At 36.1% G+C, this 25,329-nt stretch overlaps 1 protein-coding gene across 1 annotated transcript in view; it reads right to left on the bottom strand.

The window, feature by feature from the left end:
- The window catches only part of LOC104166129 (UDP-GlcNAc:betaGal beta-1,3-N-acetylglucosaminyltransferase-like protein 1), a gene marked incomplete at its 3' end in the record, with an annotated part of 34,031 nt that extends 12,781 nt beyond the window's left edge, over nt 1-21,250 (bottom strand). Inside the window, exons 1-4 of the mRNA XM_009705959.1 lie at nt 21,140-21,250; nt 20,913-21,012; nt 15,799-15,863; nt 5,237-5,302 (exon numbers count right to left, since the gene is read on the bottom strand). Of these exons, the coding sequence (XP_009704261.1) occupies nt 5,237-5,302; nt 15,799-15,863; nt 20,913-21,012; nt 21,140-21,172 (264 nt within the window). The remainder of the gene's footprint in view (nt 1-5,236; nt 5,303-15,798; nt 15,864-20,912; nt 21,013-21,139) is intronic.
- Nucleotides 21,251-25,329: the final 4,079 nt, after the last annotated feature.

Here is a 25,329-nt window from a genome sequence, read left to right as displayed (position 1 = left end):
TTCAGAAAGAGGCTAGTAATTTTACAACAAAAAGAAAGGTGTTCATTCTGACACTGAAACAGATTTACTTCTTATTCAGCCAGTGAAAACAAAAGGAAATAATGTTCTTTATTTCCATTGCCCATATTTTGATTCCAGCTTTGGGAAGACGTGGGAGACAGTGAGGAAGAGTTTAGCTATTCCATAACCAATTCTGCAGAGAAAGAGGTAAAAATTTGAAGCCACATGCTGTTCATGTACAGTCATATTGTGGGTGGCACACATACACTCAAATTAAACAGTAGTGAGGGGAAGAATAAAGTAACACCATGCCCAGCAGACAATATGGTGTCCACAAATATTCAGATGTGGCTCTAAGATAGATGAGAAAGTCAGTGGGTTTTGAGTGTGAATAGTACATCTCACTTTAGCATCCTTCCTTTCTCTTTCCAGTATCTGGAACCCTTAGCAAAAAAAGACTTGGAAGAGTATTCCAAGCACTGCACTACTCTTGAAAGCCTCCATAATGGCACAGTGGCTTGGCAAAGTGTGGCCAGCTACCTGTGTATCTCGGGAATGAAGCACAGTCCAAAGAGGCTCTTTAATGCTACTCAAGCTCTCCAAGAGTGTACTTAAACCACATCCAGTGATTTCACCTCAGCATGCCCACAGCAGGTCCTGATGCAAGTATCCCACAAGACAACCTGGGAGCATATACCGGTAACAATCTCCTTTCTCCTCGAAACAAAAAGCTTTGGAAGTTCTTAAAGGGTACTAATCTGCTCAAATATCAGAATAAATGTGGGACATAGGCATGAAAGACTGCAGTGTGTGTGTGTGTGTGATTTTCAGAATGAAGGGAAATGTGATCTTGAATCTTCCCACTCATTAGCTGCCAACAAAGCATACATGAGTTGTGGTTGGTAAATAAGGGACACCTGGCTTACCCTGGATAAATGGGATAGATGCTGCTTCTAGGGATGAACAAAAACTACAGAGAGAAATTTTAGTAACAGTCGTTCATTCTCTAGTTACAAAATAATTCCTTATGTGATCAGAGCATGAGCAATTTGAAGGTACGACTGTATGTAGTATAATGTCCAGTGCACATGGGCACTTCCAATCAGTGCCAAAAGGTTGGTAGCTCTTATATTATCAATAGACAGTACAATGTCTCTAAGCTTTCAAACTGCTAAAAGTAGGTATTCATATTGAGCTAGCAGAGCTCAAGAATTTGTAGTATAGATATGCAAAGTCTCAAAAACTTGTGCCTTCTGAGAGTGTCCTATTTATAGAACCCTTGTCAACAGGACAATGTAAAATATTCACCAGAGGACAAGCAAACAGCAGCCACAGAGAGCTGCCTTTAATAAAATCACAATGTATTAGTAATTTTTCTTTTGAGATCCAAAATCCTCCACTCTAAATCTTATCAATGACAGAACAGTTCCACTCTACAATATTTTTTAAGAAGTCTTTCAGATAACAACAGTTTAAGAGAGTAGAAATTAATTTGCTCTTGCTCTTTAAAGCATGATTAAGCAGTCTACAATACAAGAAATGCAACTGATAAAGCTACGGGCTGCTGCAGTGTTACTCCAGCCATATTCCAGTACCTGAACCTGGGGACAAGACTCTTGCTTTTTCAGAGATGGAGACACCAGTTTCTTTGAAGAACAACTAGTCAGGGAGTCATTCCAAAGGCATCTGATATCTTTGGTTCCACTGTTTAGTAACCAGGCTTCAAGTTAGAGTACAACAATCTGCATTTAAGAATAACATGAAAGAGGAAGAACCTCAGGGATTAGTTAGGATCTCAGAGAAGACTTCTCTTGGTGGAGAAAGTTGGAGACTTTTCTTACCTGTAAATCTATAGTAGTAACAACAGTAGACTGAAGCCTCCAACATTACAGCCTACTGGGAATACCAGTCTTCAAATCTGGCTCTCAGTAACAACCAGCAAGGCTAGGATTAGGAACGAAATTTCTGAAAGTACACCAAGACTACTTAAAGTCAAAAATCCAGGTCAGAAGAAGTTGCAAAACAATGGAAAGTCCAAGTCTGCAAATCAGAATTTCAGGAACAAACCAAAAAAGCTCACTGCTTCACAGGCATTTCTCAAGCTTCTGCTTTTTTTTTTTCCCCCCCATTCACCTACTCTGGCTCATCATAGCTACTGAAGCCAGGGTCAGAACTTCAAATACACAACAGAACTTTATTCAAATATCCCCAACCATCTTCCAAGGCCAGAAAATTTAATGGCACGATTATTCTGAGGTAAGATTGAATGAGAGAAACGAGAATGACAGAGATCATTCTTTTAAGAACAGTAGTCCACCCTGACATTGGTTAATAGATCTGTGGCCAGAAGGTCAACTTCTCTTTTCTCAAAGTAATTCAAGTTGTGTCAGAACTACTAGGGGGACTCTGGACCAAACTGATCTATTTGCTCATCAGGAACAGCTGGATATGTTCCCATTTCTCCTTTCAGGCCTTTGAACTAGAGTTCTGTAAAACACAACATTAACTCAGAAGGTGTACTTCATATAGGCATTACAAACATTTTCTATTTCTGCAAAATGGAAAAACATGCTCCATTCAATTCAAACACAGATTCATTGTTGCCTTCGTAAGGTTCAAGAACAAAGAAGGAAAATCCTTACACCTAAAAGGCAACAACACAAGGCAAGAAATAACAGAAAAAAAAAAAACAGTAGAAGTTTAAAGAAAAGAAGAAAAAAGAAAACTAAGGTCATTGCCCAAAAAGCTGTGAGGAAATCCTCTGATACAGTAGAAAGTTGAGAGAAAGTGACAGCATGAGACAGGCTCTAGCCAGCTGTACTAACTCTATGCCATATGTGGAGCACACACACATCTACCATTTTTCTTAAGGTTTTTGAATCTCAGGCCTTTCTCTCCATTCATTCCTGAGAATTTTTACACGTTCCTAAATTGAAGATTTTAGGTACCAATATGTGAGATAGCTGAAAGGTGGAAACCCTTACTTGCCATGCCAAATCAGACTGACTTTGGCTAGTTTTATTTAGTAAAGCACAAAGCTCAAGTTAAGCTTTGCAAATAGGCCAGTGGTACTGTATTTTTTCCGGCTGAGATGCAGTTAATTTTCCCCATAGCAGCCTCAGAGTGCGGTGCTGTGTATCAGTAGCTAGAAAGGTGCTGATCACACACCAGTGTTTTGGCTACTGCTGAGCAGGGCTCGAACAGCATCAGGGCCATCTCTCCAACATTACCCCCTCACCAGTAGGCTGGGGGCAGTCAAGGTCTTGGGAGGGGACACAGCTGCGACAGCTGACCCAAACTGACCAAAGGGATATCCCATACCATATGACATCTGCTCATCAATAAAAGCTAAGAGAAACGCAAGGCGGGGCATTCAGTATTATGACATTTGTCTTCCAGAGCAACCGCTATGCATACTGAAGATCTGCTTCCTGGAAGTGGCTGGACATTGCCTGCTGATGGGAGGTAGGGAATAAATCTTTCTTTTTCCTTTGCTTCCAGGCATAGCCTTTGCTTTTGCTTTTATTAAACTGCCTTTACCTTGACCCATGAGTTTTTTCCGTCTTATTTTCTCCCTCCACCCCATCCTGCTGAGGAGGGGAGTGATGGAGCAGCTTGGTGGGCACCTGGCATGCAGCCAAGGTCAACGCACCAGAGGTACCACAAGTTTAGATTAGTTTAGAGCATGGGAAGAACAAGTTTGTGTTGCTTAGAATATATCGTGAAGACATACCCTTCAGTCTACTCAGGCACTCATTATTACTTATTTGATTGTCATTTAATAGCTCATACTGAATGTTGTTAGCCACTAAAATATAACAGAATATAAACAAAACAGCTGAAGCGTTTTCTAAATAGACTACAAACTGTTTAGATTAAATTAGTCTAATTCAAAAAAAAAGTCTTAATATACAGCTATAGAAGTCATAAAAGCAAGAAATATGATAGCTCATAATACTAGTTTCCATAAAACAAGCTTACTGGATCAACTTGCCTCTCCGGTTTTTTGGCATTTTACTACAGAACTACATTAACTGATTGATATCAGAACAAAAACAACTTTTGATGTATCATTTTATTATGTTCATAATGTGAACTAGGTTAACTGCTACTCAGGTACTACTAAAACCATAATTTGATAAATTACATTGTAAGGATGATCAGATTTCATAAGAGACCTAATACAGGTGGTGTGATGAGCAGGTACACATCCCACCACTAAGCAGCAGGTTGTTTGGCAGACATTCCTCAGCTGAAACAACTGCAATAATCTCTACTCTGAAGTGAGTGTGTTTCGGAGGAGAAGTTCAAAAGGTGTTTAATTCCCAGAGACTGATAATCCTAAAACTGTCTATTTTGTTCTGAGACCTGCAGGAAATGCCTTCTTGACAGATCAAGTCAATTAACCTTTCCTTTCCAGAAACCTCTTGTACATTGAAATAAATGTCACAAGAGAAAATGTCAGAGATGTGAAAACACTAAGCCTGTTTCTGCTGAACATTGCTGACAGTAATACAAACTCAGCTTTCGAGTTTATAAAGGAGTATCTATGTCAATAACATTGACAAATAAAGTAATTGCCTAACAAATTATTTATATTTATTATCTTCAGGTAAACAGAACATGTACACAAACCCTCTCTAAAGGATACTGGCCCTAATCATAGACATTTATTTAAAATCAAAATCATATACAACATAAAACAGGTATCTCACAGAATGTTTTTGAGTTTATTTCACAAGAATAAAGAATGTCATTCTAATAATGTTTCCTTTTGCAGGCAGACATAAGAAAAAACATCAATTTAACTGTAGGTCAGTTTATTAATGATAACAACCCATACATTCCTTATAGTTTACAGTTTCTTAAATATTAGAAGCAGATAAACCACAGCTGTAGCCAATCCTTTGCAGCTTTTGACATTACTTAGTAAGACTACATAAAAAAGGCATTCTCCTTTAGATTACACACAGTAGTGAAACCTGTATACTTACTTGAAAAAACAGTATCGCTGTCATAATGAGATTTGGTTTACTGAACAGAGAAAATAAATGGAATAAAAGAAGTTCAATCAAAGCTACTATTCAGTGCAAGGATTAAAAATAAAGGAAAAGAATACACTGGTTATTGCTTTGCCTCCACCAGCCTACTGTGAAATTTTCATATCCTTTTAAAGAGGTATCCGGAACTCTGTAAAAGAAATATACACAAATACACACAAGAAAAAAGTACTCACACTGTTTGGATGTTGAATGGCAGCTTCGTGCTGCAGTCTAACACGCTGTGGCATCATCACATCATCCTGGAATAAATAGCACACTGTTACTGAACATAAAAAGGGTCACAGTACAGTACTCAGACACACATTAGAACATGCTGCTAAATTAACATCATTTTACTGGCTTGCAGTCAGAAATACAAATGGAACAAATATTAAGAGACTTTACACTTTTAGTAGATTAAACTCAACCCTGTTCAAATTGGAAGTGATCAAAAGTACTATGGAACAACTGTATTGTGATCTCAACATGTATCTTATGGGCACTCACACATTTTACATTTCTAAAGAAATTCACCAACTGTTTAACAACACTAACAGCAGTACTGGCAGTATGTGTGGACAAGGAACTAAGCTTGATTAAAAACATGAGATTTGAGACAGTCTAGCAATATCAGGAAATGTTCTTTGTAGTCTGGCTGTACCTTGTTTCATTGATAAGGAAAAGCCTTCCGTCTCCAGGTCTACCAATATGTCGTATGTCATGAGCACAAAACCTACTATTTGTGAAATGATAAAGTTCTAAGGAAAAAAGGAGAAAAAGGAAAAACCTGCACTCATAAAATGCATCAGCATCGACACTGGCTTTAAGACACACTACCTAGATTCAAATTTGATGTTAATACTTCTTTCACCTGTAGCATAAATGTCTGTTTTGTTTACATACAAAAAGACATGTTGCCTTGTAAAGTTAGCAACGTTGCTATCCTTCCTTGAACAGATAGGAGATACTCCTTTCAAAAGTATGTTATTTCCTGTTCAAAATTTTATGCTTTCTAGACTACAGTTTTACAGTTTATAAAATGCCCAACTGTAGCACAAATTTTCCTCCCTAAATTTCTGGGGAAAAGGAACCCTGAGATTTCTACCTATATTCTTTTCCATTTGGTGCCCTATTTCTTCCCTTTTAAGGGATCAGTTCAGTCTTTCTTAGATGCTGGTTAAAGCTAACACAGCTAGTTCTCAGAGTATTTCCAAATGACCCTACCTTATCAGGCAAACATAACACAAAGGAGCCCTGAATTCCAGTTCTACATCCATTCTTTTAATAGTTCCTCACATTAAAATAATTCTAAGGAGATTCCTACTAAAGCCAAGAACCAAAATATTGAATTACCAACAACTTTCACATTAAAACTTTCAGTCAAATCAATAGCAACAAAAAACATATTAGTGCTTAAATATCTAGGGCTTAGAGGGTTGTATGACCCTGAAATAAAGGTGACACTAAGTTTTATCAAAAACAATGCAAGGATGAAAAAAGTTTTGGAAGTAGATCCAACTATTTAATACAATTCAAGGTTAAAGATAAAACAAATTAATAATAAAATTGATCCTTATCACATGCAAGTTTACAAAAGATGGAAGGAATACATTGTCAAAAGCATTTTTCTGTATTTTGTATTTAGGATATATTTAGTAATAAGCATAAGAGATGTTACTGATTTTCAAAGGCAATAGAGTGAAAAAAACCTTCTGATTTCTCAATGTCTGCACATCAATTACTTCAAAACTACAATGTTATTATGTATGATCTGATCCACTTTACCAATAAGGCACCAGAATTCAGGTACTGTATCAAGCAAATGTTCCAATAAAACATTTATCCTATTTCCAATAAGAACCACCATAATCCTATTTCTTTATGTCAAATACAGAGCTGATTTTTGTAAATTAAAACCTGGTTTTCATATAAGCAATAAAAGATACATTTTAACTGAGTTTCGTTCACTCCTTTATGAATTACTTGGGATTCTTGTTAAATCCCCCCCAAAATGAGAATGGAAAAGAAATCCATCAAAAAGCATGGAATTTCAATGCTTAGAACAATGTTACTATTATCTCTTACAATATACAACATATGCTCTTGTGCTGAAAGATTCCACTGTTTATGATCCCGTAAAACAGTGATAAGTTTAACAGAACACATACATTCACAAAGATGAAAAATAATCTACTTGATTTTAAAAGGTTAAATCAGCATGGAAAGTATTCAAGCCAAATTCAAATATCCTATTCACCGAGCAGGTCAATGTTATGTTTTGATAAGCAGACAACTTGACAGGAAAGGTCTAGTTCCCCGTAACAAAACAGTATGTCATTTTGATGCTGTTGGCGAAACTAACAAGTCTACAGATTTGGGTCTTAGGCTATCATCAAGACCATCAGTATTCTGTAAAATTCAGCTAAAGAGGGAGCCCTATAACCTCAAAAACTTCAAAATGTCTTTTTTTTTTTTATTAATACATCTTTGTTCTCTAATGCTGGAAAACTCTCTGAACTCTTATCCTGAATGACCTTTAAAAATTTTTTTAAAGAATAATTATGTCTTTTTTTGTTGTTGTTGTTTTCGGGGGTTTTTTTGTTTGTTTTGAGTTTGTTTTTTTTTTTAAATTAACATTTTTACACATACAATGCACTGCTGTGGAGTTCTGTGATACTTTCCAGGTTCATGGAAGGAGAAAGAAAGGAGAAAGAAAGAAAAAAAAGAGCATAGTAGTTTAAGACACAATCCTAAATAAAATAATAAAGAAATTAGGTGATGAGGAAGAACAGTACAAAATACAAATCATGTCCCAGACAAAACTGAGTCACATCAGTTATTTAGCTTTTTAGACTTGGGTTGGGCAGCTGTGAAAGCAAGCTAACTGCAAAATCCAACTTCAACGCTTTATAGATTCTTTACTATTGATGACTGGGCAGGTAACCATAAAGGGGAAAACAGAATATATTTATACAGAAGTAATCTTAAGTAATGTGGTTGTATTCTAGACCAGTGTTTAAAAACAAATTAAATTCTAGTGAGTAAAACCAAAAAGATTGTACTACAAAATCAGGGCACTTTAAAAGTTTTTCAGCTTCATAGGCATTGATGGGAGTAAGATGCCCAACCATGCACTGTACTCATAAGAGTTTATGGAGTTTAAACAACTATAGCATTACAACTAAGATGTTAAAATATTTTATCCAGCTATACATTATGTAATCACAAATTTTCTATCAAAACTGCTGTATTTATGATATTGAATTCAGCAACGATGTTGTCAGACTTTGATTTCTACAGTCAACAGAGTTTTAAATCAAAAAAGATGACCAAACTGAGAACAAAATCTCAGTAATTAGACAAAACACTTTCCAAATTATTTTTCAGTCATGTCAGACAAAAAAAAAAAGTACATATCTGAACGTAGTTGCTGTATCAAAAAGAGAAGTATATTTAGTTTGTTTCTGTCTCCTAGGTGCCAGCAGGGAAGATAACAAGGCCAGCAGCGAATCACAATGAATATATCATTTAAAAAAAAAAAAAAAAAAAGAAATTTAACAAAAGTTTCCACTGAAATTCAATTTTCCCTGTTAACATGGAAGTCTCTAATGCTTGTCTCCTAGCACATACAAGGCATACAGGATGAAAAGAGATTTCCCCCACTGACAGAACAGACTAAAGAACAGATTTAAAATAAATGCTAGATAAACACATGCCTTCACTAAGCATATACTTGCAATAGAACAGCTCCATAAAAAAGAATCTGTAAGTAAATCTATTTTCATGTGACCCCACTCACCAAACTTAGTAGAAAAATTAAGAAAAATCTCAGGTAATAGCTGGGTTTACTGTCACCTAAATACATACATACATACAATGCAAACAAGGCCAAACAAACCAGTCAATGGCAAGAAATAAAACAACATAAATAGAAACCTACATTAGGCATTCAAAATAACCCAGAATTTATAGGAATTTTGTTGACTACAAACATGCTTCCTGTTCTCCAGTGTCCATTCTGAGTAAGAAAACAATTTGCTGAAAGATGGGAGAAAGAAAAGGACTTTATTTCACATGAAAAGCCAGCAGGGATTTCTAAACAAGCCCAGATGTGTTTCTGCTGGTGGGGGGCCGTGATCTCCATCACCTTTCAGTGCGACAGGCATTCTGCCTGCTTGCGTTCCTATCAAATATACTCCTTCTGCAGAAAGCTGGCTTGCTCCTGTCAAGTTCCACACCACTTACAGATGCTGCCAAATCAGGAAAGCTCGTTATACAACTATTAGCCGGGTTGTTTTCCTTCCAACCAGAGGCACTATTCTTTATAAAAACACACACAATTTATACTGAGCTAATTGTTTTGTTTTACTTTACTCATATGTTTAGTTGAAGAAAAGGAAAACTAAATCAATAGACTGAGATTAAGAATATTACTCAAAGCTGTTGTTGTTTCAGTATGTATTTCTTAAATCAATTTGGGTAAATTCAAATGACAAGCATTCACTGGGCTCTTCAACCAGGCCGTCTGGACCAGAGTGAACTTCACAGTGATAACTTCATTATTTTCCCTTAAAAGTGTGGGGGTTTGCACTTCAGAAAGTAAAACAAAACATACAACTCAATGTACAATACACGTCTACTTTTTAAAAACAAGGACCAGTTCACATAAAACAAGACACTAATTATAGCTCAGTATTGAAGTGCTTTCTTAAGCTCACATTACAGACTCAGCATCACATGCTTTTCCAAATTCCTTTGTATTTGGCTGCTCAAAAAAAAAGAAAAAAAAAAAAAAAGAGCTGACACACTCCATCCTCACAATAATAGCACCTTCTTTCCATTGCAGCTATTGCACATAAAATACAACCTGTAGCAACACCAGGAAGAATGTTTGACTCACTGAGAAACAATATGGCATCTCCAAAGTCTTTCAATCCATCAAATGGTCATTCATTTATCCTGCACCTGCTCAGACTACCGTGAAAATCTTTCTTTGCTATTGTTCAGTTCAACTCCTTGAACCAGGGAACTAAAAGGCCTGGGACCTCCAAAAACCAGCCTGTCAACAGCACTACCAAAGCAAATACACTGATCCTAGGCAATTTTCCAGAAGGCAGGCTTTTAAAGAAGCCCCACACTACCAAACACATTAGAATCATGGACTCTAATGGCCACGCACAAGTCACCCAAGCAGAATGTGCCATAACGATCTGTCAGTACTTGCAAGACCATAGGCAAAGATACTACTTTTCTGTTTCTACTTCTGAATTAAATTGAGAAAGAAGGGGACAATGAAGAACACACTTCAAAGTTTAAGAAGCTGACTTTATTGAGCACCTTTATTTTCTGGAGCATGGCAACAAAAAGGTCTACATGGGAGGATAAATGTGGTGTTCTTATGCACTTGAATGACTAGTACCTTCCATCGATATAAAATTAATTACAACCTTTTCATGGAATCTTTTAATTCAGCATCACTACTAATTGATCAGGAAATTTTTGCTGCCAAAGCAGCTCCCACCTCGGTGCATTCCTTCAGCAAATGCAGACATGTGCCTTTCCATATCTAGCTTTTCTGTAGTCACTGGAGGCTACCTTAGATCTCACAGTTATATCACTGAAAAAAAGGCACGTGAGTGTTTGCAGGCCAGGGAAGCAACTCATATGGTGTTCAATAGCAAAGCCAGTAAACTCAGACAACAGTAAAATCCTCACTGTCAATTCCAAACACCCACCTTCAACTAATAAACAGATGAAGTTATATGTAGGGAGAGGTTATGGCAACCAAATTCTGAAGGTTTGCTTCTTCATTAATAAAACAGAAAATTAACATTTCACATTCCAGACAGAGGCATTTAATCTGTTTTTAATACATGCACTTCTTTACAGAGCCATAAAAGGAATGATGCCTTCAAGCACTCGCAGTTTGATTTTTTTGGTGCTCATTAGTGATTCAGAAACACACACAACTCTTCCGGACAGAAGGGGCTTCTGGTAATGGAGTTCATCACTACATTCACTTACCTGCTATTTGAGTAACAGCTGATTTCAGTTTTTAAATCAGAGGATCAAATTTGCAAGGAATAGTATGTTAAAACAACATCGGAAAGCAAATACATGAAGTCTGATCACTGCTTCATTTCCTAATCTATACAGATGTTAATTTCAAAGAAGGGAAGAATATTTCTAAAGTTTATTAGTGCCTGTAGAGTAATACATAATGGCAACTAACAAGAAATCCATCTTTCCAAAACCAGTAACATATGGAGACTGTAAAAACAAGCAGCTATGTTTATAACTGAAAGCTAGCTTGAAGGCTGGAGTCCCTGAAACATCTACCAAGTCTGGCTAGCTAAGGTCCAACCACCTTCTTCCAAGACCTTTATGAATACCCCCTCAACAAAGTGTTTTTGAACTTGAAACTCAAGAAAAGCATGCAATTTCACAGTAATTAAGAATTAACATTCCCAACTTAAATCATACAAGCAAATCTCACAAACGGAAAGGCACAGGTCAGCAGCTGCCAATTCAAACATGGGCATGCCGATTCCGGTGGTCCAGCCTCACTTCTGGTGAATAAAACTTAACTGTTTCCCCTGTGTCATTTTGAACTATTAGCAAGCAGTGACACTGCGGCAACGTAGTTTAGAGTCATATCTTTGAACTGGCTAAGAAACTCAGAAATCACGATACATTGCCAACAGAGCCTTTCAAAAGACTAAAACAAGTGTGTCAAGGACTCAAGTGAGTATGACATGGTCTGAAACACTGCAGGTCAAAAAAGGACACATTTTTGTATTTCTTCTTTAACAGTCAGGAACCCTCCAACAAGACATTGATTAAAACTGAAATAATGGGAAACTACACAGGTTATTAGCATGAAATGAAAGCATGTTCCTCTTCAAAGAAATACAGTTTTATACAAGTACAGGCATGTTTAAGTCAATGCTAATGAAAATAGCAGTTCAAAGCAGAAAAAGTTTTTAGTGTAAGAGTTCTGCTGTGCTACAACTGGGTAAATGATTATAACAAAGATGGTAACCACACCAGAGAACTGACAAACTAAGGTTACAATAAAACGCAATTGGTAGATAAAATCGTAACTGCAGACAATTTAAAGAAGAGTAAAGCTAACAGTGAAATGTATTTGCATAATTAGTTCATTCTATTGTCGTTATGACCAAGATTTTCTGAAACTACAAATGTTAAACATGAACAATTTGTTAAGTATCTTCAATTTTTATGCTTGTTTTCCCGGTGGGAAAAATGCCTCAGTAGCTTAGAGGTGAAATCTGTAACAATAACCACAGTAAAAAAACTCCATACTAGCTATTAGTCAAACAGCTGCCACTTCATACTAGAATAGGCTGATCAAATTCTGACAGTTCTGAGCTCTGTAACTTTTTTTTCTACATTTCTTCCCAATTTGTTGTCCTCACAAATCTGTGTTGAGAGACATAACACAAGCAGCTTGACTCCAGCTGGAATGGCAAGCAAAACAGTCTCTCTGGAGCCAGTACTTCCAAAGATGCTCCCAAATATGCTCATACATTCATTTCACTCAAAGAAGTAAAATGAATGTACAAGGAGTCACAATGTGTTTCTCTACCTATGTGAAATGTACACAAACTACTGACCCGGTCCCATTTCTCTCCACATTCACCTATAGCAAACCTGAAATCACGGCTGCACTTCTGAAGGTCAATTCCCTAGCATTACTGCAGCACATTCCAAAAGGCTGATATCAACATTCCTTCCTAGAGAGCTTGATATTGGATTGGTGACTGAAATGAAGAAGGTAGGTGGCGTGTAGAAGGAGTTGTTAAACAGCTGGCAACATCTGTGTTTCAGCTATTATCACACAACATTTACTAACTATGGCCAAAATATTGAGCAATTTTTAGACTTGTAGCAGTTTCCACATTCGTTTTATTTCCTCCGATCTCTTTTCAGCAAAAAATGGTAGTCACAAAAAGAGAGAGTAGAAAATACAATTAGGTAATACCAATCATTTACTATTTCTTTTCTATCAAGATTAGGCTTCTGACAGTTCAGAATGCCTTCTATTTTGAAGCATCTAGCTCAACAGTTAGCAGGAATAGAAATGCATAAAACAGAAAATCTTGGTAGCTTCTTCCAAGCTTATCCACACTGTAAGTCATAAAACTCTCAAATCACTTTGAGTAGGTCTTAATTATATCAAATATAAACTTACGCTAATGATAATATCACAGAAATCCAAAATCATCACCTGTTATATTCCTTAATAGTGGTAATTTGTTTCCCTGATGTTTTCTTATCCTGCAGCTAGTCAGCAAATAGAAACAACACGGCAGCATGAAGATGCATACTATATAAACACCATGATGTAAATAACAAATTAAGAATTCTGAAGAGATCTCTATAAAAATGTTAATTAATTTAAATAATTTAATTTTCTAGTTTACTGCTAGTGATTTACAAACAACTAGCTCTGTCCAGATTGAAAAGAAAGACTAATCTAAAATTTACCTCAGTAAATTATTCTATACAGATTTGAGATAGAAGAGATGAAGCTCCATGGGACAAGAGAATAGTAGCTTAATTTCTTACTGATGCATATGTGGACTCAGCTAACTTCAGTCAACATAAGTACGTATGTAACTCATCCTACGTACTCCCTAGAATGCCCCATAGAATGTGGTACCTGTCCAAGCCTGGAATACTTGAATTTTGCAAGTCGTAAGTTAAGATCTGAATTTTTTTTTTTCATTTTAGATACATAAACAGCCTTACTGACTCACAATATAGGAGACTTAAATCCATAGAATCATTCCTATGAATAAAATACTAAATACTAATATTATCAATATATTAATAAATGTTAATATTAAATATTAAATATTGGGCCTACAAGAAAGCTGGGTGCCTACCAGAAAGCTGGAAAGCAATGTTTTACAAGGGCATGGAGTGACAGGACAAGGGGCAATGGCTTTAAACTGGAAGAGGGAAGATTTAGATTAGGTATTAGGCAGAAATTCTTCACTGTAAGGGCAGTGAGGCAGTGGCACAGGTTGCCCAGAGAAGCTGTGGATGCCTCATCCCTGGAAGTGTTCAAGGCCAGGGTGGATGGGGCTTTGAGCAAGCTGTTCTTGTGGAAGGTACCCCTTCCCATGGCAGCAGGGTTGGAACTGGATGATCTTTAAGGTCTCTTCCAACCCAAAGCATTCTATGATTTTATGAAATGGCACCTGGGTTTGTGTCTACCTGAAGTAAAGCAAAAATAGCTGGATCCTGAGTTCACTCATCTCAAAAAACTGGCATCACTCCAATTACTTCATGGCATAAATTATTATGTCCCTACATTCTTTCAAAATCTGGTGAGTCAGGTGATCAAAAACAGCAGTGGATTTTGTGCTCATACTTCTTCAAAATAATTTGTTTATGAAACAGACACTGACACTCAGTGCTGGATATGAAATACTTCTTTTTTGATGTATAAGAAACTGACCTTTCCAAAGACCATTAATTTTTATATGTGATTGTGAGTTCTGTGTATTCGATAGATGTTCAAAATTTTGCTTCTGAAATACCTATATATATATACAGATATTGCATTTCAAAGCTTCACCCTCCATAAACTTATATACAAAGATTTATGTGAAATAAACTCTCTAAAACAAACAAGCAAAAAACCCGTATCAACAAACTGTTAAAGGGAAACTAGGATAAATTCAAATAAACTCATTTAAAAAGTCACACTGTGTTGCTAAATACAGTAATAACTTAATAAAAGCAAGAATAAAGGCCAGGAAAGCCACCTGCAAAACTTAATTTCTTAAATGCTAAGACAAGAAATTTCTGCTGCATTGCCTTGGGTCAGAAGAAACACACCAGCACTTAACCATGTCTTGCAACAGTACATTGATTAATTCACAAAATTTTAACACACAAATGAAAAAAAAAATCCTTCTATCTAGTTGATACAACAAACGGAGTTTGCAAACTGAAAGATTACCCAAATTAAAACCTGTGTGGTTATAAGGCTGTAGAGTTTACATCCCTGCTCTCCTGACACTTTCTAATAAGCACAGACAACCATAATATTAAATTGAATCCTACCTGAAAACCTACACTTTCAGCAGCCAGTTCATCCTAGTACTACACTAAACCACAGTTCAGTTCCAATTCAGAGGAAAGAATCAATCTTCAGGTGAAATTACATGAGATCAGTGAGCCTTAAAGGTCCTGCTCTTCTTCTCTGATCCTAGCCACATGGCACCATTCCTCAGATCAGCTATGCACATTTGTGAAACCCTTCACTGCATATGAAGCCGCATAAAGCCAGATAGTTATCTGTGCATTAGTGAGCTGAATGCATTCACAGAAGGTATCCAACAAAGGACAGGAAAAAAAATTCAAGATGGAAGGTGAGCCCTCTCCTATTTTGCATCAGAAAGGCAGTAGATTAGCTTTTAGTTTCTTATCAATATAATTTTCTAAAGAATGTGGGAAAGAAAAATCCTGAAAACACCTAAGTACCAACCTTGCCCAACTCTGCTCACAATAGCTTGTGAAATCCGATAGGATCAAAGAATGGCATAAGACTGTAGGCTGTATACAGGTTGGAAGACAACTTTATGGCTATAAATAGTAACAAGCACGTTTAACACACAAACACCTTTAAACAGTTTGTTTTTAGGGCAAACCAACAACTACATTAAAACCAAAAGGATTTTATTGACAAAACTAAATTAGACAAAATGCATTAACTTACTGAATCCAGAAAGCAGAGATAGGTTCCTGAGCTCTGAATTACTGCTTGATTTTTAGCAAATCCAACTGTTGAGAAAACAAAGATAAAATTACGTGGTAGTTTTTACCTTTGTATTTTTTTAAATCTTACTACAGTCAGGAACAGATGAAAGGAAATACGAAAATCAGTATCAGGCAAATATGCCATTCTTCCATATTTAAAACGAGGTAATTTGTAAATATTTAAATAGTATGCCTATTTCAGTCTTCTCCTCTGAGTAATTATCAGTTGTACATGTTAGAACTCTACTATCAAACTGAATTAGAGTACTTTTTCTAGCCCTCCAAAAAGACATAATATGTAATATGCATCTTGAAGAGTCTAGCTACCTAGGTTTCACATCCAGTACCTCAGATCACAGAATGGTTTGGGTTGGAAGGGATCTTTAAAGGTCATCTAGTCCAAACCCCTGCAACAAGCAGATGCTGAAAACCCTTGGCTGTATATACATTCATCTCTTAAGTCATAACAAATAGTAACAAATCATAAAAAGGCAAAGAGAGAAAAAGAGATTGCTAGGCAATTTGTTCTTCCCATCAGGGGGTCAGGTCCTCAGAAGGACTCAAAAAAAAGTTCTGTTAGGCTTGTTAAATATAAAGTATGCAAATACAAAAACTTCATGCGTCATTTATATAATGGCACATGCAATGCAGAGGGGAGCCAGAGCAGAAGAATACATGGACAAGGAGCACAAACCTGGCTTATTTATACCATAACATGTTATACCACCTATGGAAGACCACACTGAAACACAAATTCAGTCAAATTACAACATTGGCATTAGGGTCTTCTAGTTTCTGATCCCCTGACACTTGTTGAATCTTTTACCCAGCCATTTCAGGAAGTCGAACCAGAAGAAAACTTTTTTGTGAGCTTAATTTCTGAAGCAGATAACAACACTGCAGGGTCAAACAAATGGCAGAGACAGAAAAAAAAAAATAAATAGGGGGAGCAGTAATACACAGCGAAGGGTAAGGATGGGACTGCAGCAACCAGCAGTAAGATGAACTCATCTTTCCACTGAAATACATCTGCAAGGTAGGAGTGTTTACCTGGGATAATTTTTGTATGTAGACAAGGTCTACCTAAGAACATTCTGGTCTTTGAATTCTTCTCCTGGGCAGCATTATAATAAAGACCATGCTATATCCAGTGTTGCTCTGAAAAATGCTGTATGAATTCCACTTGGTCACATACATAACATTTAAGGTTTTTTAAAAGTATCTACGGAACCAAGTCAGGGAGTCCAGCAAAAGATTGATCTGACATGCAAACCAAATGATGTAAAGATATGCAATACTGTGGGGTTTTTATTCTTTAATGGGAAAACTGGAAACATAAAGTCAGAAAATCTCACCATGAAGTGGAGCAAGATAATTTTAAATAATAATATGCCTAAAGTTCCTGATCTTGCATTTGAAAAAAGCAGACTTCTGCAATTCTCTACTCTTTTTATGTGATACAGGTTTAAGTTTGCTCAGGAAACAAATTTAACTGGGCTCAAAGGTTCACTTAGTTTTAACGCACATGCTCCTTGGCTATTTTGCCAAGTTGTCCAAGTACAGAAAGAGACTTATGACTGCATTTCTTACTGCCTCAAAGGAACATTATGTCAACTACCAGTAGAACACTACTAATAAAGGCTCTTCCTTATAATTGTGTTATTTTCTTATATATTTTGAGTATTTTAATCCTCACCTTAACTTCTCCTCATCATAGATTTCTTGGATTTATTAACTTACAGTATATTTACATACTACTTTTTATACACATATGAATATCTAATCTCACATATACAGTTACTCTCATTCTCCTTCCCGTTGGCAGTAAAAAAGCAGCTGGCAAAGTCAGTAGCTACCACAACAGTAGAGCTGAATCCTGGCATGAGTAGTTTTAGTGGGAAACAATCGATGCAAGTTAGCAGGTCTGGACATGCCAAACAAGCAAAACCCTAATACCTTGGAGGTCTTTACTAAAGCAAGAGGTAAAAGAACAGGACAGAACTAAATTTGCCCAACATCAATCAAATCAATACTCTCCTACATCATTGCCAGTTGTAAAGCAGCCTGTACTTACATTTGAATTAGTATACCCCAATATTTCAACAATCTTCAGGAGAAAATAACGAAGTACTAGGAATCAATAATGTAGGAAAAAAGTGAAAGAGACTCAAAGGCAACTACAAGATGACAATTATGTTACTCCATGCACTTCCTGAAATATTTCAGATCTCGTTTGCAAATAAACCACTTTAAATAAAATAATGAAATATTTAATACTTGTTACAAGAAAGAGTTGGAAAATATTTCTTTCTAATCTTAAGGCAGAAACCATCCTGAAGCATTTCATATACCAGCTATTTTTTTAGAGGGGAGAGAAGAAAACACACATATTTTAAAAATTATTAATAAGAGAGATACAACTCCCCATAGAAGAAACTAGATATTAAAAACTGTTTCACCACAACAAATCCTATGTTTGGCATGAGTAAAAAATTTTCTTTAATATTACTTTACAGAACAAAATCAAATGTTTGTGCCAGGTCTCTGAGTTTTGTAAGGCCTGCTTACTTGGTGAAAAGAGCCTGTTACCATGGTTACAGCCGTAAAAACTTAAGCCTCAGTGAGATATTAACATTCCTCACTCTTGGAAAGAAAAAGGTTTCCTTTTTTTAGGCAAGTGACCCTTTCTTTTTTTCTAGGTTTCCCCCTTTTCTTTTACATGTTAGAAAAGAATCAGAAATAAATCCTAATCTTGTGTAAATAGTTGAAGATGTGAAGGCTGACTAGTACATTGTTTCTGTACTAAAGCATCCTCTTTTAAAGGAAAGACTCCTTACAGTTGTAACTAGTCCTTAACACAATAAAAGTAAATCACTGAAAGCAAACAAATACTATGGATTTCAAGTAACCTGCTCCTAAAATGTAACAACTGTGAAGAAAAGATGTCCTCATTTTAAAGGTGACCCGAGAGTGACTTCCACATCAATAAGCTTGGTTTTGTTTTTTTAAAACAACTATGCATTTCATACTATTATTTAAAACAATGCCCACAGCTGCATCCCCCACTCCCAATTTATTGAAGATTTGTTCAGGTTTCATCTACCTGACAAATGCATGTTAAAACAAAAAATTATCTGACATATCCCTAATGGCACAATACACTCCTTGTAGTTCACAACTCGAACTTAGCTTTAGGTTCAGTCTCCTGAAATGCAAAAGTGAACGGACTTCAGAATTCTAACATAAATTATTGTCAAAACATTGCACCTGTGTGCTCTTGCAAACTAAAAACTAGTTTACACACAATTAATACGACACTATTAGGAACAAGACTTTATACACAGAAAGTGTTTTATAAAAATGGAAAATACATTATATAACAAGATGGTATTAACAAAAGCATTACTAACCAACATTCCCAAGTATCATAATTAACAACCTCTCATATTATTATTTGACTTGAGAAATTGCAACCTACTTAGCTTCTAGATCATCAGCTACTAAGAGAAGTAAGATCTGAAAGGAGACTCATCACCCAATTGCTGGTGGGGAGGGGGGCAAAAAGAAGATAGCTAAATTTCCAGGAATACAAGCAATTCTTGACATTGCTCAACTCCAGCTTTATCAGTTGCCCAAAAAAGAAAAATTCCCTCTACAAACTAGGTCTGTCTTTTGTCATCAACAGCTCAATAATACTAATACTACAAGTTCTCAAAACAACACCGGTTCATGCTAGAGATATTAAAATACTAGAAATATTTATAGTAACAGTCATGCTGTGTTACTTCAGTATTGCTAGGCCTGACAACTGCTTAAAACACAGCTTTAAAGAAGTCTATAGTCAAAAGAAACGACAGTAAATAAAGCCAGGGGCCTATACCAAGTTCCAGATGAATTCAGTGCACAAGCTCCAATTTATTTGCATGTCTCAACAAGGGGATGAAAATTAAGACTTCTGAAACAGAACCAGGTTTTTTCATAGTAAGATCATTTTGAGGAGACAGTAATAAGCCTAGGTTTCTTTCCAGTTACAAACAGAACATTTTGCTAAAAACCAGAAACTGGCCAGATTTTGTGTTACGGTGTTGCCAAAGTGCGCCTTTTATGCAAGATAACTTGAGAGACACAAACTTGGAACCAATTTTACATCAATTCCTACCTGTCTACTCATTGTCACAAAATCCAGAATGATAGAAACATTAGGTATACAGCTCCCATACAAAATGTGTGCACACTGTTTTGCTTGCTTTGTTCTGTTGTTTTCCTTTAGAACACAATCTTCCAAATTCAATGCCATTCAACACCAGCTTCTTCAAAGAGCAACGTACTTTTTATTTCTATTTTACATTTTAGCAAGCTGTCTGCTAAAATACCCTAAACATAAAACAACCAAAACAAGCAAAAGAAAAACTGTTAGAGAGATTTGTTTGTTATCTCCTCCAGTGGGTAAATGTAATTCATATTAGCATGTAGATCAATAGGGAATCCCACCATACACCTATCTGGTAGCTCACTAAACATACTGGGTTAGCCCTTTGTGTAAATACTTAGGAGTTTAGTGAGACTTTTTAGCTCACATCAAAACTTTTCTGAAACCTCTGTTTTGATCTGATCATCAAAGGGATATCAAAAACCTATTTTGTTCTGTTTCAGGGTCTATCCTACAATACTGAAAGATATGCATTTACTTTTTAAATCTTTATGTAAGAAATTTTGGATTTCTTTTTTCTTAAAACCCATCTCCTGAAGATAAAGTAGATATCAGAAAGCCACAGTAAAATTGTAATCATTAACAATATTGCACATACTACAATTAAACAAAATTCTTTCGCAGAGTAGAGCACAAGTGTTAAGCCAAGTTCTTCTTTCCTGCACACATAAACCAATTCTACAGAGTCAAAACTAACAGGACAAAATTCTAAATTGGAATGAGTTTTTGAACAGAGAGCTCTGGAAAACAATGTTTTTTCCCATTGCAATGCAAGTGGCTACAAAGACATTTTTCAAACTAAAAAACAGAAGATGCCTGCAATAACAACTTAACTCTCAAAAAATCACTATTAAGCTACATACCACCTCGAGGTTGAGATGAATCATTACTACCAATGATTACTGGAACACCAGCATCTTCCAACTTGACCTTCCATTTTTCAATTATTTCAGCTGAACCATCCTAGAAAAATGATGACACGGATGCAGCTATTTTAACTTGTATGGTGAACCAAACAGTCCAAAAGTAAAAATTCCTATCAGAAACAGTATTTACTTGGACAGTATTTACAATAAGGTGTGAAACATACCTTACTGGCATCGTTAAAAATTGACAGCTCCATAGTTCCTTTAAAATCTTGTTCCCAAACCGACTTCAAGCATTCATCTAACCAGCATTCACTATTGTGAACAGGCACAATGACAGACTACAAAAAAACCAAACAAAAATCCAAATGTATGTCAGTAAGCATTATTTTTGTTTACTTACAGTATGAAAATATTCATTTAAAACGGGAAGTGCCAGATCCTTCTGAAACTAACTTTAACCAAAAAAAAATAAATCTTAAAAATATAAAAGTAGGCAAAGATCCTTTGTTTTCATTATAAATATATGATTTGCTTTGTTCTCTACCAAACTTTTTTTCCATTTTTTCCAGTTCTACAAGATGGCTTTTGGTGGCTCTCCTAAGGAAACAAAAGAGACTACTGAGCCAAAAAGGCTAACAAAACATCTATATCACCACACTAACCTGTTCTTGCATTTCTTACGACACTCTTTACTTTCATCTTCCATTAACGTATCTTGCTCACCAGTTTTTCTTGTAGCTTACTACCTAACTGGAGATGCTTATATATGAAGCCTATACCCTTGGGCTCTAGCGAAGTCTTTAAAAATTATTCTATCTAAAACTGGTATTAAGCACATTAGAAGATGACAGATGACATAGTTCCATACTCTACCATTTCAATTGCAGGCTTTCCTATTTTAGCCCCTATTGCTTCAGCCACATACATGCAAACCATGAAAACCTATCTGAAATATTTAAAAATTGGTTAGAAACCAGAGATGAGGGATTTCTCTGTTCAGTTACTCACCACTGTTCTAACTGGCCCCCAAAAGCCAACAACCTCCCCCAAATACTTTCAGCATGTCAAAAAAAGAATACATTCCATTCACAGAATGCAAAGTCCTAAGAAATTAGCACAGTAATACTCTGGCTATGTTTGAAAAGGTAGAGTCCAAACCCGTACCTGCTAAGATCACTTATAGATGGGGAACTTAAGGTAAAGAGCCTAAGTAACTTGTAAAAAGTCTCATGGGACATTTTAAGAAGTTCCCAGAAACAGAACTTAAACTCCTTATCGTGTGGTGTAACCATAAACGCATAGTTTGAAGAAAGAGAGGATTAGTTCCTACCATGAGCATGTAAGAATCTTAAGAAACAAAATACCAGAACACTGAAATTGAATTATTCAAGATTTAGTGACATCTAGGCACGTGTACATTGTGCAAATACATGCAAATGCATACATTAGTAGGCAGATTTTGTGGACACTGAGGACTGTATTTTTTGTTCTTTACTGAGTATGATGTACGTACACGCAGTTATTAGAGAGTATGATGTATGGTACAATGATTAACAAATAAACTTAACATTTCACTGCAAAACAAAAAAAACCTATATTTGTCCAATACAAATGAACATCCTGATTTTTTGCAGGATGCTGTAACAGGCAAAAGGAGTTTTTAAAAGAAGTAGGAGGAAAGCTATCTAAAATTTTAAGCAAAGCAGGTCTTTGACTTCTGTTTTGGAGAGATAAATAAATAAAATAAGGAGAAATAAAAAATAAAAATGTGAAACTGATTACTAAATAATTAGAGTTACAACTTATAGAGAAAAAAGATTTTCAGAACTGTCTCAGATTAGTACTTTGAGACTAAAAAAAATAAGCAAAAATCTGACATTCTAAACCAATATATTCAATTTACTCGGGATTTTAATATCCTTTATGTCTAGATGGTAATTCAAATACAACCATATATATTCATCCTAATCAATCTAACATTCACTCAGAAAGACAAGGGTTTTCCATTCTTCCAATGACAATACAAACTAGCTACAGTTTTGCACATCCAGAAAAATCAATGATTTTCCAATTTGTTTTCTAATTAACTCAGTAAAAATTTGACTATGCCATCACAAACTAGCTTGATATTGGCCTGAAAACTGTAAAACTGGAACTTGGGTTTTTTTCATAATGAACTCCTGTTTTAAGTCAGGAGAGCAGTACAAAATATGAACATTATGTCCGGACTTGTCTCTTTAGTTTGAACTGAAAACAGAAAAAACACTACTTTAATGGCAGTACATATAAAACAATCTATAAATACCTGATGGCACTGAGGCACTCTGAACTCAACACAGTAACTCATAATATATTAGCATGCCCCTAAATACATTACTGTAAGCAAGTTCCACTTCCACAGAACTCTCACAACAGTGTTGAACTAGATGCCTGCCAAAATGTGGTACCGAGCTACGTTGCTGATGGCACTTCTGTGTGAAACCTGAAAATTTAACAAATCCATACAAATAACCGTACACAGCAATATGGTTAAAATATCAGAGTACTGCTAACATTGTATACTAAAGGTTCCTTAGGTTCTACCACTCTTACACACTTTACCGTTTCTGTGTTCAGTTGTTTGGGTTTTTTTACACCAAATATAAATTAAAAGCACCGCAGAGCTAAACTGTCATTTCTCCCTAGTTCATTTCTACATTTGTAGCCTGGCTTAAAAGTTGCAGTTGTCCTCAACTAGGCATTCATAAGTTGGCCTTTATCATTGTGTGACTATCAGAACACTTCAATCTCCTTGGTTCAAAGAGGGAAGAACACGAACCAGGGCACTATTTCACTTACAGGTGTAGGCTCATAGTAAAAAAACCGGCTGGTAGTAACCTCAAGAGACTGCGTCTACTTCTTCTGTCCCAAATCAAGATCAACTACAGCTGTATCATTGCTAACAAACCATCATCTCCAGGGACAGAAACACCAACCTGGCTAAGGCAATCTCTAAAAGCAAGCACAAGGGAGACCTGGAATACAGTTTTCCTGTGTCTGAAGTCCTCTTGCCGCAGTTTATGCCAAGTACTACTTTGCAATCCCATAACAGATTATTACTCTAGTTCTCTTTGCAGCAGCCTTTCAAATATTTGAAGACTGCTACCATAATAGTGAACTACAGATATATGCATAAAGCTCTTTCAAAGTAATTTTGAGTCAACACAGGGACATAAATTGCAAACAACTGATGTATTTTTGTCATTACAAGATCAACTGAGTGACAACTGAGTCAGAATTATCATTTCATTAGCTGAGACTGATCTATAGCAGAATCCAACAGAGGAGCATTTTCATGGCCTATGAGCCAAGTACAACGGTTAAAATACAAACCCATGAATCAGATCTGGATTTGCGTATTGTGACACTATCTGGTTTTCCCTGAACTTCACACACTCTAGAGTAAGACCAGAAGTGATTTTAGGTATTTTTAGTAATATTGTTTTGCCATCACTAAGCTGAAGAAAATGATTCTTGGCTTTGCTGCAAAATGAGTTTTGATGTATGCCAAAAATGACAAAATGGGAAATGGTTAACAGGTGATTCAATCCCCTTTCTTCTACAAATGTATTACTTCACCAGAAAACTCCCTTCCTCACTCAGCTAGACCACTGAAAAACAACACATCAATCACAAGATTGAAGAGAAGTAGAGAAACATGATGTTCTCCAAAGTGAAAGCTTATCTTTAGTTTCCACATATTTCAGTCCAGGTAGACTCCTACTTGCCTCCATATCTGAATGTGGAAAATAAAGTTAAAAAATCATTTTAACATTGCTGAAGATTTTACAGAAGTCAGAAACTCTTGTTTTTAAATGAAGTTTTCATATGAGTCATTATTCTAAACCATCATTTAAAAACTCATGGCAGAAGCATACTAGCTTTGTCAAGTCTCATACATGGGATACTCTAAATAAACCCAGAGAGATTTTCAGGCCACAAATTCTGTCCTGCCTTTAGGATCTGAGACTCTGTGAAGTTGTTCATCATTTTTACTTGCCCACTGATCTATATGTTTTTTGCTTTTCAGATGTTTGCCTCACTAAACCGAAATTGTTGCCAAATCACATCAGTTGTACATGTATAAATCTGTAAAGGAAAAACTAATTAAAAAACCCTCAACATTGTTGGAGAGAGTAACAAAAGAATGAAGTACTGTAAAAAAAATTTAAAACTATCTTTTCAGACTCCATGTAACCAAATATACCCGGCCTGTCATTCTGTGAGCCCAACCAGCACAAACCCAAGCCCAAAAGCCCCTCCTGGAAAACCCCGCTGCTCTCCTCCACCGAGCAACCGCAGCCCCTCCAAAAGCTCCAAGGCAAACACACAGGCGGGAACTCGGCTGGAGCACCACAGCCGCTCAGGACTT

The sequence above is a fragment of the Cariama cristata genome, unplaced genomic scaffold (assembly GCF_000690535.1).
Source record: "Cariama cristata isolate BGI_N322 unplaced genomic scaffold, ASM69053v1 scaffold3158, whole genome shotgun sequence".
NCBI lineage: Eukaryota > Metazoa > Chordata > Aves > Cariamiformes > Cariamidae > Cariama > Cariama cristata.
This window is presented reverse-complemented; position numbering and strand designations above follow the sequence as displayed.